At 47.6% G+C, this 18,196-nt stretch overlaps 1 protein-coding gene and 1 non-coding gene across 4 annotated transcripts in view; both read right to left on the bottom strand.

Moving 5' to 3' along the window:
* Positions 1-3,613: 3,613 nt before the first annotated feature.
* On the bottom strand, positions 3,614-3,741 carry LOC120888794 (small nucleolar RNA SNORA11). The gene has a single exon (XR_005732479.1). It is a non-coding gene; the product is annotated as a small nucleolar RNA SNORA11 (small nucleolar RNA).
* Positions 3,742-7,394: 3,653 nt separating this feature from the next.
* The window catches only part of Rangap1 (Ran GTPase activating protein 1), a 30,168-nt gene continuing 19,366 nt past the window's right edge, over positions 7,395-18,196 (bottom strand). For all 3 annotated transcript variants that reach the window (XM_078052682.1, XM_005322212.5, XM_078052683.1), the window contains 11 exons: positions 16,890-17,024; positions 15,739-15,897; positions 14,559-14,672; positions 14,071-14,170; positions 13,904-13,988; positions 12,724-12,907; positions 11,950-12,069; positions 10,527-10,629; positions 8,920-9,008; positions 8,565-8,686; positions 7,395-8,338 (listed from right to left, as the gene is read on the bottom strand). In XM_078052682.1, coding sequence (XP_077908808.1) covers positions 8,269-8,338; positions 8,565-8,686; positions 8,920-9,008; positions 10,527-10,629; positions 11,950-12,069; positions 12,724-12,907; positions 13,904-13,988; positions 14,071-14,170; positions 14,559-14,672; positions 15,739-15,897; positions 16,890-17,024 — 1,281 coding nt within the window. In that variant the 3' untranslated portion in view covers positions 7,395-8,268. The remainder of the gene's footprint in view (positions 8,339-8,564; positions 8,687-8,919; positions 9,009-10,526; positions 10,630-11,949; positions 12,070-12,723; positions 12,908-13,903; positions 13,989-14,070; positions 14,171-14,558; positions 14,673-15,738; positions 15,898-16,889; positions 17,025-18,196) is intronic.

The raw sequence follows: 18,196 nt of genomic DNA, 5'->3' as shown, positions 1-18,196 counted from the left end.
CCAGCCCAGCTGGGGCTTCCCCAGGCTGTGGGCAGGGGTAGGAGCAGAGGCTGGAGTTACAGGGCCTGTTGCCCAGAGCAAGCCCAGGTCTGGGTCCTTGGGCTGCCTGAGAGGGACAGGCTACAAGGAGCCAGCCTATGGGGTCAGCAGCTCTAGGCTGCTTCTGGGCTCTGTGGGACCCCACTGAACCTGTTTCCTGACCTCTGAAAAACACCTAATACTATTAACTAGTTTATAGGGTTGCCATAGCGGCTAACTGAGGTAGGCCCCCTGATGCATAGTTGGTGCTCAAGAGTGATTAACCCCTTCCTTTCTGTTTGTGCTTATATGCTTACATTGATATTGTATATACAATATTCTGCAAATTTATTTTTTCACTTAACATCAGACTATTGGGAGTTGTTCAAGTTGATGAGACATGCCCACTCATCTTGACTGCTGTATAGTATTCCATTGTATAAAAGTCTCAAATTCACTTATCCATTCATCTTAGACATTTTTATTCCTGCCAACATTTTTGCTGTTACAAAAAATGTGACAAAGTATATCCAAATACATATATTTGCAGGTACATGTACATTTTAAAAATGAAAAAATACATCTAGTTATAGCAAATATTTATGTATCTTATGATTTTTCAGACCCATGTTTCTTTTTTTTTTTTTTTTTTAGAGTGAGAGAGGGGAGAGAGAGAGAGAGAGAGAGAGAGAGAGAGAGAGAGAGAGAGAGAGAATTTTTAATATTTATTTTCTAGTTCTCAGTGGACACAACATCTTTGTTGGTATGTGGTGCTGAGGATCGAACCCGGGCTGCACGCATGCCAGGCAAGCGTGCTACCGCTTGAGCCACATCCCCAGCCCCAGACCCATGTTTCTGATGCAATTGTATAATTTATCAGTTTGCTTAGCTTTTTTTTTTTTAAACCTGAGACTTGAACATACTGTAACTCAACAAATTCATCATCAGTGAGACTGTAGTGTGTGCTTTTTTTTTTTTTCCTCTGTCTCTTTTCTGTTTTTGGTACTGGGGATTAAACCCAGGGGTGCTTACCACTGAGCTACATTTATCCCCAGTTCTTTTAACTTTTTTTATTTTGAGACAAGTTCTGCCTAAATTACCCAGGCTGTCCCTGAATTTAAGATTATCCAGCCTCAGCCCCAGGTCACTAGGATTACAAGTATGTGGCAACATGCTTGGCTAGTGTGTACTCTTCATCTAAATATTTTTACTCAATTATTTTGTTTTTGGTACTGGGGATTTGGGGATTGAATCTAAGAGCACTCTACCACTACCATTGAGTTACATCCCCAATCCCCAACCCATTTTATTTTGCCCAGGCTGGCCTTAAACTGACAATCCTCCTGCCTCAGCCTTTTGAGTCACTGGGATTACAACTGTGAGCCACCAAGCCTGGCTCATAGTATCTTTGTGACATTCATTCATATCTCTAGCCATAGTTTTATTTTCCTGTTTTCATTTTCTATATAGCATGCCAGCATTCCGTCTCATATATACACCATAACAGTGCCTGGGGCTGGGACTCAGTGGTAGGACGCTTGCCTAGCATGTGTGAGGCAGTGGGTTTGATCCCCAGCACCACGTAACAAATACTAAATAGCGGGGTTGTGTCCACTTTAAAAAAAAAAAAATATATATATATATATATATATATATATATATATATACTGGGACAGAAGAGGAGAACACTCTGCCCCGATGCAGGCAGTAAGATGGTATACTCTACTGTAGGAAAATGCAGCTGAACTGGAGGTTGGTCTGTCTTTTATCATCATCACAAACTAGCAAATCTCACAGTGTCTGCTCTGGCAGATTTCTCCGTTTCTGATTTCTTCCTATCTCACTAGACAAGTAATTTCCATTCCACTGTCAAAGGGTGTCATTCAGGCTAACCATTTTGAAAGGTGCTGCTCAGCATGTTTGTGGTCTTTTAGTGAAAGTATGTGGCCATTTCTGTTGATATGCCTAGAAGTGGATACGATATGCATATTTTCAGCTTCAATGGATATTATCAGTTTCTCAATGTTGTACTAATTTACACATTCTCCAGCAGTGTATGAGAGCTCCCTACGTCCTCACCAACACTTGGTATTGTCTGGCAAATGTGAGCCATTCTAGTGAGAGGATGACATCTCATTGTGGTTTAAATGTGTATTTCTCTGAAGACTAATGAAATCAAACATGTTTTCTGTGCAAAGTGTCTTTTTAAAACTCATTTTTCTATTGAATTGCCTTTATTTGTAGAAACTATAGTCTGCATATGAATTTTGTATTTTTTATTTTTAAATAATTTTTTAGTTGTAGATGAACATAATATCTTTATTTTTATTTGGTGCTGAGGATCAAACCCCAGGGCCTCATACACGCAAGGCAAGTACTCTATCACTAAGCTACAACCCCAGCCCTACATATGAATTTTATATATAAAATTATATATTTTCCCTCTGACTTGCCTTTTTACTCCTTTAATGATGTCTTTTGATAAATACAAACCTATTCTCATTGCTGCACAGAATCCAGTGTGAATATACTACAATAATGGCAAAAAAGAGGTTAAATACAGCTGGCATGATGGTGCACACCTATAATCCCAGTGCCTTGGAAGGCTGAGGCAGGAGGATCATGACTTCAAAGCCAGCCTCAGCAAAAATGAGGTCCTAAGCAACCAGTGAGACCCTGTCTCTAAATAAAAAACAAAACAGGGCTAGGGGATGGCTCAGTGGATGAGTGCCCCTGAGTTCAATCCCTGCTACCAAAAAAAAAAAAAAAAAAAAAAAAAAAAAAGGTTAAAAGGTTAAATACAGCTAAATTTGTTCATCCCAAGGCCTTAAAACATATGAACCTACACTGTCTCCTAATAGTTCAATAATTCTCCTTTGCTTTTTGATTTAAAAATTTAGATGTTGATGGACATTTATTTTATTCATTTATTTATACATGTGTTGAGGATCAAATCCAGTGCCTCACACATGCTAGGAAAGTGCTCTATCACTGAGCCCCAGCCCTATATTTATTATTTTTTAAAAATTTTGGTAAGGGGCTGGGGATGTGGCTCAAGCGGTAGCGCGATCGCCTGGCATGTGTGCGGCCCGGGTTTGATCCTCAGCACCACATACAAAGATGAGTTTGCCGAAAACTAAAAAATAAAAATATATATTGAAAAATTCTCTCTAAAAAAAAAAAAAATGGTAAAAGCTGGGCATGGTGGCACATGCCTGTAATCCCAGCAACTCAGGAGGCTGAGGCAGGAGGACAAGTTTAAGGCCAGTCTTGGCAATTTAGTGAGACCTGAAGCAATTTAGCAAGATCCTGTTTCAAAATAAAAGGGGTTGGGGATATGGCTAAGTGGTTAAGCTCTTCTGAGTTCAATCCCTGGTACAAAAAAAAAAAAAAAAAATGGCTTTTGTCATTTTACTTTCTTTTTCTTTCTTTTTTTTTTTTTTGAGAGGTTCAAAGTCTTTATTTCTAGGACCAACCAAGGCCAACCAACACATGGACTGGACAGGCTCTAAATGGTCACCTCCCAAACTACATACTGCAGCTTAGTGTTCAGCCCTGTCTCACTGGTCCTGTCTGAAAGTCACATGGAGGGTACACATGTAGGGCATTTGTTCATAGGGAAACCACAATTTTTGTGCCCCTTGTCACAATAACCCCATAGTCCTGTTGGGTGTGTTGTAAACAGAGAAGCATTCTCCAGGCCCCCTGCTCTGAGCACACCTCGCAATTTTTTTTTTTTTTTAACAGTAGTGTGTATTGAACCCAGGGTCTGGCACATGCTAGAGAAGTGCTTTATCACCAGGCACAGTGGCACATGCCTGTAATCCCAGTTGCTCGGGAGGCTGAGACAGGAGGATCTAAATAAAATACAAAAATAGGGCTGAGGGTGTAGCTCTTGTTGAGCACCGAGTTCAATCCCTTGTACCCTCCCCCCAAAAAGTGCTTAGTCATTGGGGTACATCGCCAGCCCTTTTTAAGTTGCTGAGGCTGGCCTTCAACTTGGGTCTCAATAACTAAGTTGTTCAGGCCAGCCTTGAGTCTGCAATTCTGCCTCAGCCCTCCAAGTAGCTGGGATTATAGGCTTGTGTCACCACTCCCACCTTCCAACAGCTTTTTGAATGGCGTCTCTAGGATTTTCTGTATATATGGATCATGTCATATGCAGACAATTTTAAATCTTCCTTCTGATTTGGATAGATTTTATTTTTCTTGCTTAAACCTTGCTCTGGCTAGGCTTTCCAATACTATACTACGTTCAAAGGAAGTGGTGAGTGGACTAACTTTACTCTGTTAGAGGAAAAGCTTCTGGGTTTTTTTTTCATATTTATGTTAATTTCCTTCTACACTCAGTGTTTTCTTCTCATGAAGGTGCCGAGTTTTGTCAAATGCCTCTTTTCTATATCTATTGAGAGACTTTTCTTCAATACCTTTGTTTTATTTTTATGTGCTGCTGAGGATCAAATTCAGGGGCCCGCGTGTGCAGGTGAGAGCTCTACCCCTGAGCCACAACCCCAGACCCTCGTTATATCTTGAGACAGATTCTTGCTGAGTTGTGTAGGATCTTACTAAATTGCTGAGGCTGGCCTCAAACTTGGCAATTCTCCTGATTTACCTCCTGAGTTGCTGGGATACAGGCTTGTGCCACCACCCTGGGTTTACTTTTTTTTTCCCCCTTGGGGGCAGGAACCATATGTCTGGCCCTATTTTTTTTTTTAATATTGGGGATTGAACTCAGCAGCACTCAACTACCGAGCCACATTCCCAGCCCCATTTTGTATTTTACTTACACACAGGGTCTCACAGAGTTGCTTAGCACCTTGCTGTTGCTGAGGCTGGCTTTGAACTCAGGATCCTCCTGCCTCCGGCTCCTGAGCCACTGGGATTACAGGTGTGTCACCACACCCAGCTATGTTGTTACTATTTTAAGTTGTAGTTGGACACAACACCTTTATTTATTTATGTGGTGCTGGAAAATCGAACCCAGTGCCTCACACAGGCTAGGCGAGCCTCTACCTCTGAGCCTGCTGTTAGTTTTGAACCATTGGTATCACAGTTTTCTTTTCTCAACGTCGCTATTGACTCATCCATACCATGCGGGTAGCTGCGGTTAGTGCATCTTTACTGTTGTACAACACTGCATTGTGTGGCTTTACACTCTTTCTGATGTTGGTCCATGAGTAGTTTCTAGGTTCCTGCTATAGGAAAAATGATACTAAGAGTCCCCTTAACCATGTTTCCTGGAAGGTTTCTGGTCTAAGCTTTAGACTTTGGTGACAGGACTGTGTAGGCCCTGGGTTCCATTCCCAGTAGGTCATTAAAAAAACAATCATTGGGGGCTGGGGTTGTGGCTCAGTGGTAGAGCGCTTGCCTTGCATATCTTGTGAGGCACTGTCTTCAATCCTCAGCACCACATAAAAATAAATAAAGATTAAAAAAATCCACATTAAAAAAATAATTGGAGTAGCTGTTGACTCCTGTGTCTATGGGATGAGTCTCCTGCAAGGAGTACACAGCAGACCCCTCATAAGGATGGTCCCAGGCTTAGGCAGTTAGGATCTTTCAGGCCCAGGATCATGGTCTGGAGGAAATCACAGTAAGCAAATTACAGGCCCAGGCTATTCTCTCCACCTAGAACTGGTGATGTGGGGCCAGGGAAGTCAGAATCCTCCACTTCAGAGAGCAAGCAGCATTCTTCCTGACAAGGCTCTAGGAGTCAGGTACTGATGGTTTGTCCTGAGTGAAATGAGATCTTTGGTTATAGTCTGAGCTAAAGTTTTGTAAGTACATTGCCCTAGGGAAGTTAGCCCATGCCATCTAGCATAAGAGCCAGGCCAGAGAACCTTGGCCAATTTGAACAGCAAGACTGTTTTCCTCACCCCATTGCCTACTTTCCCTATACTGAGGGCTTGGTCTCCTAACCAAACTGGGAATTTCAAAAGGGAAGTGCCTATGGCTCTAGAGCTCAGAACAGGGGCCAGTAAGAAGTCAAAGCTGAGGGCGGGGTGGGGCGGGGGTAGATATCATAGGGCCCTGGCAGCAACTCTACCATCCTGTTAATGGTTTGGATATGAGGTGTCCTCGAAAGGTCCTAATAATGCAGGTGAAATGATCAGATTATGAGAGGTCTAACCTCATCAGTGGTTTAGTCCACTTGGTGGATTCATGATTTGAAGGGATTACTAAGTATTAAGTAGGCAGGTGGTGCATGGCTGGAGAAGTGGGTCACTGGGGGATGTTAACCTAAGGGATCATATATACTTTATCCCTGGATCCCCCCTCCTACCTCATAGCCACCAGAGCCGAGCAACTTTCCTCCAACATGCCCTTCATGTTCTGTCTTCCTGTGGCTCAGAGAAAGAGCAATGAGACCTCTGAAACCATAAGCCAAACTAGACTTCTGCTGAGTTGTTCTTGTCAGGTACTTTGTTTACAGAAACAAGCTGTCCAAGAGATAGCCAAAGGAAACACTGCCTAAGAAGCCTTAAGAGGAACTTTTCTTGGAAGCCCCCTGTAGGGGAACGCAGGCTCCCACGAGGTCCGCTGTGAAGGTAGGAGGTAAGGAAGGTCTGCTGGGAATCCTCATACGTGTGGCAGTGGAGTGAAGGACCACAAGGGAGATGGCCTTGACATCCTGTGTGGTTGCTAGTTGGGCCCAAATCTCCGAAGTGACCTTGCCAGTCAGGTCCAGTGGCTCCTGACTACAGCCAGCAAGGCCGGGGGCCTATGGACAGTGTAGCCCAGCTGGGTCCAAAAATGAAGGAACAACGAAGAAGCTAAAGAAGGTGAGACCAAAAGTGGAGTAACGGGCAAGGTGTGGGCATACAGGTAAAATAGGCCCCATCTGCTGGGCATTGTGGCACATGCCTGTAGTATTCCCAGTGGTTTGAGAGGCCGAGACAGGGGGATTGCAAATTCAAGGCCAGTCTCAGCAAAAGTGAGGCACTAAGCAGAGCAAGACCCTGTCTCTAAATAAAAAATAGGTCAGGGGACGTGGCTCAGTGGTTGAGTACCTGTGTTCAATAAATAAAAATTTAAAAACAGGGCTGGGATTGTGGCTTAGCGATAGAGTGCTCACCTAGCACCGGCGGGACCCGGGTTCGATCCTCAGCACCACATAAAAATAAAGGCATTGTGTTGTGTCCATCTACACCTACAAAAAAATAAAATAAATTTAAAAACATGACTGGAGATGTGGCTCAGTGGTTAAGTGCCTCTGGGTTAAATCTCCAGTACCCAAAAAAAAAAAAAAAAAAAAAAAAAGCCCAACTCGGTACCACTGCCCAGAGGAAGACATCAGACAGTGGAGGATGCACCTAGGCCCTGAGGGAAGAGGTCAGAGAACGTCCCACTTCAGGGGAAAGACTCTTCTTGGTCTCTGCAGCTGGCAAACATGACTTTATTTAAGCTCCCAGGCACAGCCCAGACAAACACAGAGCACAAGGAGAAAACACAAGGTGGGCACCCGTGGCCACTAAAGGAGGTCAGAGGGCACCTCCTGCTCAGCCCAATCCCATCTCTCCCTTGACCTCAAGATGCAGCTCAGGCATCAGGGGGATCTGCCACTCTCTCTCTGGGCTTAAGAACAGGTCTGGGCCTGCCCAGTTCAGTCCCCAATGGGCACCAGAGCCAGCACAGCCTGAGGCAGCTCCTGCTCCTGGACTGACTGGTTCCAGCCCCTGGCTCCTCTTCTGGTCCATGTGGCATGGGGCCAGGGCCTTGCCCTCTGCAGACAAGCACTCGACCCCACTCTTGGTAATCTCTGGCTGAGCAGTCAGCACAGCAGGCATGAATGGGAGGACGGCAGTGCTGCAGATGCAGGCCACGCAGGAAACAGCCCAACTGTGGCAGAGGGTAGCACATGGACAGCGGCTTCCCAGGCTTTGTGCAGCCCAGGAGTGGGCAGGAAGGCTACAGAGGAGGTGAGACAGCCACCAGGGACTCAGGCCTGAGGCACAGATCAGCAGAGTGCCCTCAGATGGCAGTGAGTTTAATGGCAAAGCAGCCTGCACCCTTTGCCCCAAGGGCCAGTTCCTCATGGTGGACCAGGATCAGTCCAGCAGAGAGACGCAGAAACCCCAGCCAACAGGAAGCACACACACCACACACATTCTCAGGGGACTGACATGACACATGAGACAAAGACCCTCCCTGCCTCTGGTCAGAGTCCTGTCTGTGGGGGGCATAGGCTGCAGCTCAGTTCATCCAAGTCCCCGGCACAGGCTGAGGGATAAATCGAGGCCAGCTTTGAGTCTAGACCTTGTAGAGCGTCTGCAGTAGATTGTGGCGGGCAAAGGAACAGGATTCTAGGGCACCATTGGGCCTGCAGGGAAGAAAATTCAGTGAATGGAGTGAACATGTCAGGATCTGGAGCTCAGCCTCCAGCAGGGGCTCCCTAGCTAGGGAGGCCATTTTGTGCCAGACTCAATTTTTCTAGTTTTCACGATGACTGCCCCTCTGCCCTTTGCACACTGAGGTGCTGAGCTGGACTCCTAGGCCTGGCACCTCCTGAATAGGCTGAAGTAAAATGTCAACAAGGTCACACTCACTTGGTCATGAATGCCAGAAGCAGGGGTGCCAGGGCCTTGGGGAAGTAGTCCTGCTGCACCATGTGGTTCAGCACCATCAAGGGGCCATATAAGTTGCCAATGGCCTTGATCTTATCTTCACTCTGCAAGGCAACACAGAAAGGCAGGTGAGCCCCAAAGTTACTTGGGGGCCCTTGATCCCCAATACCTAGATTCTGCTGACAGCCATGTGGCTGAGGCCTAGCTGAGATCCTTTCTTAAAGCCCAAGGCTATTTAAGCAGATCCAGACTTCAGTATAGGCTGTGCTGGGAGTGCACCTTCAGCTGCCGGCCTCCGGCCTCCTCCCTCCCAGGCCGCCGCTCCTTCCAGCCTCACCTTGAGCAGACCCATGTGGACGAGGAGCCTGGTAACAAAGACATTGGAGTTGAAGGAGGAGCAGCTGAAGGCCTTCTTCATGAGGGCATCTACAGGGGCAGGAGTAAAGGCACAGGATGCAGGACAGAGTTAGGCATGGGTCAAAGAACATTCAGAGCCCCTCAAACACAGTTCCCTGTAGTTTGACACCTGTCACCTGGTTGCCATTTCTTTGAAATGAGCTAGATTTTTTTGGTTGAGCAGAGAAGAACGGAAACAGCCCTCCCTGCCCTACCAAAAGGTAGACAGGTGAGACAAGTGAGGTAAGGCATGCCTTGTAATTTCAGTGAGGCAGGAGGATTGCAAATTGGAGGCCAGCCTTAGCAATTAGACCCTATCTCAAAATAAAAAGGGCTGGGGAATAGTTCAGTGGTAAAGGGCCCTTGGGTTTAATTCTTAGTACCCCAAAACCAAAAACCCCACTCCTCACCCCCCAAAAAATAAGAGGTAGATATGGGGAGAGATCATAGGACATGGGTACTAGATACGGTGGGGGTAGAATTTAGTGAGGGAGACCACCACTGGGTGAGGTTTTTGATATTTTGACAAGGCAAGGGGACCTGCAGGAACTGTTTGATTTTTTTATGGGAAAGTGAATTCAGGCCTTTTGTTCCTACAAATGCCCACAGTGGACCCTTGAGGAAGCATCCTGGAGATTCCCACTGACCCTGCCTCCTCCCCAGCCTTGCTTCTGAGGGAGGATCAGCTCCTGCCTTCCAGCACCAATCAAGGAAAGAAGTGCCACACGTGCTCCTATTCCTTTCTCTCCTTTGCCATGAGCTGAGCTCTTCTGCAGGGCCCTTCTTCTCCTCTCTGCTCAGCCAAATCTGGTCCACATCAAAAAGATGGCAATAAGGTTACAGGTGACAGGTACCAGACTGGAGGGGACTGAGAAAATGGGTTGGAGGCACTTGGGGGAGGTGGATTGCAGATCCCAGGAAGCCTTACGAATGGTGGTGAAAAGCAGGTGTCCTCTCCATAGGTGACCTTCAGAGGGCAGAAACTGCATATAAAGAGGCTCCCAGGTGGGACAAAGGCCCTTCCCTCACAGAACTTATCCACAGGGCCTTGGAGATGTCACTACCTGGCCTAAGTTCTAACTGTGTACAGCCATATGGCTCTGGGAAGGGCCGCAGTTTCCCTAGCTCCAAAAGACAGGAAAGCAAGGTGGGCATGGTGGCACACACCTGTAATCCCAGTGACGTGAGAGGCTGACACAGGAGAATCATAAGTTGGAGGCCAGCCTGAGCACCTTAGTAACATCCTTTCTCACAATAAAAAATAAAAAGCGCTGGAGTTATATCTCAGTGGCAAAGTGCCCCTGGATTTAATCCTTAACTACAAACAAACAAAACCCAAACCAAACCAAAACCAAAACCAAAAAAAAAAACCAAAACAGAACACTGACCCATAGGAGAGCCACCAGCCTGCCCAAGAACCTGATGTAAGATTGGGGTCAAGTGGCTTCGTCAGTGCAGGAACATAGGAGTGCCAACAGCTACGAGTCAGTGTCACCTAGAGCCTAGAGGGTCACAGGTATGCAGAGGAAACCACCCAGCCTGCGTTACCTACTGCATCCTGCACTGCTGTCCTCACTGTGGCTTCATCCTTGAACACGGATGACACCTTCAGGAAGGCAGAGACCACTTTCTCCGGGTCAGACGTATCTGTCTGAGGTCACAAGAAACAAAGAGTTGGTCACATGGGCCCGGGGCTCTGGTGCATGGTGGAGACGCCTGGGTTCCGCTGCTGGTCAGACAAGGCCTTGGCAATATGTGCACAGGCCACGAAATGTATGCAGCTGTGGGGTGGCTGAACAGATGAATAAACAAAAATTCTATTAACCCCAGTCAGACCCGACGGCAAATGCCTAAAAAAACCCCAGCTACTCAGGAGGCTAAGACAGGAGGGCCGCAAGTTTGGGGTGGCCAGTCTTAGCAATTTGGCAAGAAGTTGTCTCAAATACAAAACCCAAAGGGCTTCGGGGTGTAGCTCAGTGGTAGAAAGCTTGCCTAGCACACAAGAGGTACTGGGCTCCATCCCCAGTACCATTAAAAAACAAAAACAAAAAAAATTATTACCCTCAGGACCCAGTGGTCAGTCCTCTTGTCATCTAGCCTGAAAAAATCATCCCAAATGCAGAACATGCATGGAAATTTACTTCAATTTCAATGACAATGGGGAAAAGTAAAAAAAAAAAATAAATGTCCAGAAATTGTGGATTGCTTTTAAGTGTCAGGTCTACACACTGGAAGGGCACGAAAAGAGTTCTGACAGGAAAACACAGAATAGTGTGAAATGAGAATGTTAGGACACAAAAAGGTTTATATAATTTCATTCATTATGAAAGAAAAGCCTAGGAGTTTGAAGCCAGTCTAGGGGAGGAAAAAAGTGACAAGTTCAAAAGATCAATAAAATCATGTCCAAGTTGAGTGCCAAGCAGGAAACAGGTGCTTGATAATCATCTCTGAATGAACCAAAGAACCAAGTGAGGCTGGAGCAAGGGTCGCCTCCCTGCAACATACACCTGATCTGCCAAGGAGTCCTGGGGCAGGTGGACTGCAGATCCCAGGAAGCTTCATGAATGATATAGTGGAAGCAAGTGTCCTCTGTGTAGCTAAACTCCAGAGAGAGGCGACCTCATATACACAGGCTTCCTGGGCGGGGGAGCACACTTCTAGAAGTAACTGAATAGGCACACATATGCAAGAGTCTTGAGAAAATCCCCTAACTCTATAGTCATTGCTGGAGTATGGCAGGCCACACTTACTGCAGGCCAAAAGTGTGTTCCCACTGGGATGCGGACATCTGCATCCACTGAAGGGTACCAGATACAGCAGAAACACTCACATGCATGTGTTCATACTGAAACAAAACAGTGGCAGGCCAGACCCCCAAGTGAGAACATCCTTCCCCTCCCCGAAGTTCTATGTGTCCCTTCCCTTTGACAACCTCAGGGCCCAGGCACGTGCAGTCAGGAAGTGCTGTTACCTGCTGGGCTATCAGCAGAGAACTCTTGGGTCCAAGGCGCAGCAGCTTTTCTGGAGAAGGGAATGCCAGAAAGGTGGAGACGTCTGCAGGAGGCGGGGAGGACAGCACAGGAGCTGGCTCCTGAGAAAAGGGTGGCAGGGGGGTTTATAGATTCCAAACCCCAGATTCCTCAACCCAGCTGTGCCCATTCCCACTCCCAGAACACCCACTCCTCTCTCCAGCCAGTCAAGGACTGAGTTCAGACTTATTCCTCCTACTCTGCACAGTTCCCCGCTCCTGGCCCTGAAACCTTTGGGGGAGAGAACAAGGCACCTTCCTAACACTACAAGTAAATCTCTACCAAGATGTGCAAGGCCCCAGAAATGACTCAAGAGAGAGGCACACAGGGGCTGCTAAAGTGATCCTTCTAGGAACTACAGTCTAGCTTAGGCCAGTGTTGCCCAAAGGACACTGACACCCAAGAAGCACCCCGCCATCTGACTGCTTCCAGAACCCAGGGAAGAAGCCCAGCTCAACGGGAATGTGGACAGTCCTGGTCCTACACACCCATGAGAGAACACAATGAATGGGGGCCCAGTGCCACCACAGCCAAGCAAGGAATGCCAAGTATGTGTCACGATCCTAGCCACAATCTCCACAACAGAGGGTTGTCCCCAAGAGACACCAGAATAACCCACTGGGAGATGAAAAAAGGAAAACATCAGGGTTTCTATAATATGCCTCACTTTTCCCTCTATTTTTAAACTCTGATCCTAGCAAAGACAAGGCACTTACCCCACTGTTGGGGTCCAGAATTTTTCTTGAGGGTGTGGTTGACTCCTCCCCTTGCTGCTGGGGCTCTTCCTCCTCTTCTTCCTCTTCCTCCTCCTCCTCTTCTTCTTCCTCTTCCTCTTCTTCCTCCTCTTCCTCTTCTCCTTCCTCCTCATCCTCCTCCTCATCATCCTCACCTTCATCATCACTGCAGAGGGGAATTGGCTAAAGCAGATCCTCCCTGCCCAGTGGACCACACTGGCTCAGAGGCCTGGCTCTGTAAGCCCAGACACACAACAGAGCCTGGGGAGGGCAAGAGAGCCACACGATCTCAGGGCAGAGCATCACCCTTGTAAGCCCATGCCATGGACACAGAATCAGATCTTGTCTCTATCTCAAAGGCCTCCATCCCACTCAGAGGCAAAGAAAAGTAAGAAAACTGTCACAGGGCTTGGCAGAACCTTTCTAGGCTGAGATGCTCAGGACAGTGACATTTCCTTCTTGCTGACCACAGCAAGCTTCAGGTGTGGGGGAAGGGGAGATGAGGGAGTTCCTTGACCCTAGGGAAAGCATTCTAGTTTTCCTGGACCACCAGCCTCTGGAGGTTCAGCCAACTGCTGAGTGCTCAGTTTCCAGCAGCAGCCTGGGCCCAGGCTTGAGGGTATCTAACTGAAGGACACATGAGCAAGACCCATTGGGAGAGGAGAGAGGTAGAAAGAGCAGGGTGGCAAGGACACAAACCAACTGTAATCCAGCAGGAGAAGCAGCTGCCTCACTGCCCACACTTGCCACATGGGCTTGGAATCCTCACTCTTATACCTATCTATCACCCTCTAGTTAGGCCCTTAGAATAATACTGAGCCCGTTCCTGCAAGGGGATCTGCCTCCCACCCTCCATACTTGCTGCTCCTGCTACACCAAGATCTGATCTAACTAACATCAGCCCTTTGGACACTTGCCACTCCACAGGGGGGGCCTCACTCAACCCCTCATGTCCCTCTGCTAAACACACGATGGCTTGGACATTCTGCCTTATTTCTACAGGAAAGAAACCTTAACCTCTCATTCTTTTTTCCCTAGTGTCGAGCTCAGGGCCTAACACATAACAGAGGCCCAAGGAACAAATTTTGGATGAATATAAGTGGAAAAAATTGAAGGAACAGCCTGATGTCTGACCTCTGCGACCACCCATACAGTTCCCTACCTGAGGGACGCCAGCACCTTGGCCATGTTGAAGCCCTCCAGCACCTCCTGCAGCTGCTCGCAGCCCTCTTCTCCTAAAGCGTTTCCTGCTCAGGGAAGACAGGAAGGTCAAGATGGTGCCAGGCCCAGTCCCACAGGACTGTGCTGAGGCTGTCCCACCCTGACTACCATTGAGGTCCAGTTTCTCCAGCTCAGCCTTGTCTGCCACGGCTTCAGCAACAGCCAGGGCAGCATCTCTCTTGATCTCACAGAATGACAGGTTCAGCTCCTAAGAGTAAGAGGAGAGGATGGGGACAGGCAGAAATCTGAGCCAGAAGACCAGGTGCAATTTGTCCTCAAACTTCACTTTTCTCACAAGAGGGAAAGGCAGGTGAAAAAAATAAATACAATAAAATGCCATGTACCCAATAAAGTACCAAATACTAAACAAACTTACGTAAATTATATTAGAACGATGCACATTACTGCCTTCCTCCCATTATTTTAAATGAAGAAACTGTGTCTTGGAAAGGTAAAGAGACTTGCACAAAAATCACACGAGTGGAGGAGCTGGGCGATGGCCCCAGCCCATCTGCTTTCAGCCCAGATCCCTACCCTACATGGGCAGGGCTCCTGAGCATGGGGAAACCTGAGCCCGGAGGGAAGATCAGAGGTACCTTCAGTTTGGGCAGGCCCCCACGGACGGCGTCTGCGATGGCAACAGCCCCCTTGGAGCGCACGAGGCAGTCCCCGAAATTGATCACCTCCACCTGCCGCAAGGTCTTCAGGGTCTATAAGGAGAAAGTGAGGGCTCATGGTGAGGGTATAGGCCTCAACCAGGTCCACTGCAAGCCTAACAATGTCATATCCAACCATCAGTCATGGCACACTGGCCTCTCTGTCTGGGTTTGGCCTCTTCTACCTCAGCTTTTCTTCTATCACCTCTTTTTGGCCTTCAGGCCCCTGGCTAAGTCTCTGCCACCACATTCCCCATCCCCATGTTAGAGCCAGATTTCCTGAACCAAACCATTCATCTAATCAGCCACTGCCTAGAACCTTCCATGGCTCCATTTCGCTTACAGGAGAGTCTCATGGAGTTAGTGAGGCCACACGGTCTTGCTGCCTCTCTTCCCCTTCTTCATCCCTTCCACACCCTTGAATCCTAGTCATTTCAAACCAGGACCAATCAAGCAAGGCTCCCTCCCCAGTCTCTGGACCTTCCACATTCTGTTGGTCCCTATGCCTGAAAGAGCTCTTTGTCCAGAAAAAGTTCAGCTGTCCTGAAAAACTTAGCCAAAATGCAAGCTCTTCCAGGAAGCCTACTACAAGTCTGACCCTGGATACTGACACCTGTGCTTGCCTCTGCTACACCCACATCAACAGGCCTAGCAGCCTCTGTAGCCCAACCCAAAGCTATGGTACCCAGGCAGCTATTGTGTCTGGAGCTCTGCAAAGCCCTCATCAGTGACTTTTCTCTTTGAATTTGTCTCTGTGAAGGTGGGATCCTGCATAGCTTGCATCTGGACACTGAAGAGGGCCTCAATAAATAGCTGATAAAAGAATCAATGAGGAAACAGATGGGACCAGAGCAGCCCTCTCCTGTGTGGCCTGAGAACAAAAAGAGTACCAATTGCTGGGGGTGGCATGGAGGCTGCTCAAGATTCAGGCAACAAGAACACTCAGAGCTGCCTAAGAAGGACAAGGTCCCTTCATGATGTGTGATCTATTTGGACAAGTGCACATGAATGTGGGGCACACACTGTGGAAGCAGGGAGGTGGAGGTCCTTGTCAGTGAAGCAAAGGTAGCAGCTGGACCCTGTCTACTTAGCCCAATCTGCCCCAACATGCCCACCTCACCTCAGCCATGGCCACTGCACCCTTCTCAGTGAAGGTGTTGTCATTGAGGTTGATGACCCGCAGCAGGGGGTTGATGGAGAAGGCCTGGGCCAAGGCTGTGACACCAGGGTGGTTGATCCCATTCTGTGGCATGTGCACCTCCTCCAGAGTTCCAATGATCTGCAAGGGCAAAAAGAAAAGAGAAGAAAGGTGGGCCCATGTCAGTGACATCTGGCAGACACAAAAGCAGCATACAGCACACAGGGAGGGGCCACCAATACTGAGCAGGGATTTGTCTATAGGTTTGGGGGGCACACATATCAAAAGCATATTTTGGACATGACTGCATGTGATCCTCTCTATAATCCCAAGGAGGATCCATCTGGGATTAGGATCCCTACCAGATAGAAAAGACTAGAGATCAGAGAAGCTAAGCAACTATCAGGATCACATAGCTCTGAAGAGGGAAGCCTGGAACCAGAGTATAGATTTCTTAGTGTGGTGTCCTCTGCACTATGAGGACCATGTAGCTAGGGGTTCAGTGAGACAGAGCAGGTCTCTGCAATGACCACTCTCACTGAGGCTATTAAAAGATTCTTTAAGCAGCTCAGCAGACAGGTCACTCTGAGGCACAGAATGAGGGATGCTGCTAGCATACCATTGGCCTATAAAACATCTAAATTAGGAACAGAGAAGAATAGAGCCTAAAGATCCTACTTATGCCCAAGGCAGGGCAGGACAGTCCTCATGCAGCTCACCAACAAGGTCTCAAGGATAACCCAGGGCACAAGGTTCCCCAATAGTACTGCATGTGGTACCTAGCCCCTGGGCTGCTTCTGTCCATCTCCCCGTCTCAGAACAAGTCTGATGTACTCATCTGCCCTGGCACTGATGCTGTGCTAGCAGGGAGCACTCAGGTAGAACAACTTTCCCTATCCAGAGGCTCACAGTCTTCTCAAACAGCACTCAAGGGAGCAGCTGCTAACTCACTGGAATCTTTCTGGACACAGACTACAGGAATTCTGGTCCATCACAGGACAAGCTAACAGGCTCAGAGAGGGTAAGCAACTCACCGGGTAAGCTGAGGACTAGCCCTGGGATTTACACCAGGACTGTAAGTCCCCTTCCTAGTCCGCCTTCATGCCTGGTGGGGCAGAATGGAAATGACTCACCCCAAAAGCTTCTGCCAAAGCAGTGGCTCCATCATTCTCCAAACGGTTTCTGCCAGCCACGAAGACCTTCAGGGCCAGTGGCTTGCCCTGGGCACTGGATTTCCGGTGACACTCAGTCAGAGCCCCTGCCAGGATCTGTTGGAAAGGGAAAGGATACAGACCATGGCAGGAGACCCTTCTCCTAACTGCCTCTGAACTGCTTTTCAATGTTCCACCCCCTGCCAGTAGTGAATCAGGGGACTCGGAACAGCTAACGCTTCACCATCATAGCTCACATACCTGTCTACAATAAGCTTTAATATTTCTTGTTTTGTGTCACACCAACCTATGGGATTTAGCTTCATAGAGACTGGGACTTGCTAAAGGAAGGGAAAGACCATCACAGTGGATGGAGCATGCATGTGGGTAAGGGATTCCAGTTAGCTCACTGAATTGTGACAAACCCTCTGCTGGGTGCCACTACCGTGACTCCCACTTTCCAGTTGATGGCTCCCACTTTCCAGTTCAATGGCTCAGAGAGGGACAGAGGCCTCTTCTTTCGATATGTACCCAGGAGTGCTTTATCACTGATTATATCGGCAGTCCTTTTTATTTTTATTTTATATTATTTTTATATGATGCTGAGGATCGAACCCAGGGCCTCACACCTGCAAGGCAAACACTCTACCACTGAGCCACAACCCAAGCCCCCTTTTTATTTTATATATATATTTTAGTTGTAGATGAACACAGTACCTTTACTTTATTTATTTATTTATTTTTATGCGATGCTGAGGATTGAACCCAGCACCACACACATACGAGGTAAGCACTCTACGCTGAGCCACACCTTGTCCCCTTTGTTTTTATTTTGAGAAAGATCTCACTAAGTTGCTGAGGCTGGCCGAATTTGTGATCCTCCTGTGTTAGAGTCTGTAAACAAGTCTGGATGGTGCCTGGCAAATGTTAGAGTCTGTAAACAAGTCTGTATGGCACCTGGCAAAATGCCAGAGGGAGTGGTTTGTGAAGTAACACCAAATAGCCATTAAGTGTGGAGATTCTTATTGGTTGACTGCTATATCTAGTTTATGTTAATTAGATAAGCTGTGTGAAATGTATAAATACCTCTGTTGTCCTGCAATAAATGGCTCCCTCTCCTGCTGTATCAATCTACACAAGTTGTTCACACCCCCTGGCTATTTTGCTGCAGCCGGACTGCAGCACTCCTGCCTCAGCCTCTTGTGTGGCTGGGATTACAGATGTCTGCCACTAGCCCAAAGTGGCCTTGATCTACTCAGCTCAAGTGATGATCCTGCCTCTGTCTCCCA

The sequence above is a fragment of the Ictidomys tridecemlineatus genome, chromosome 6, assembly GCF_052094955.1.
Source record: "Ictidomys tridecemlineatus isolate mIctTri1 chromosome 6, mIctTri1.hap1, whole genome shotgun sequence".
Taxonomy (NCBI): domain Eukaryota; kingdom Metazoa; phylum Chordata; class Mammalia; order Rodentia; family Sciuridae; genus Ictidomys; species Ictidomys tridecemlineatus.
Note: the sequence above shows the minus strand (reverse complement) of the source record. Positions and strands in the feature narration are given on the sequence as shown.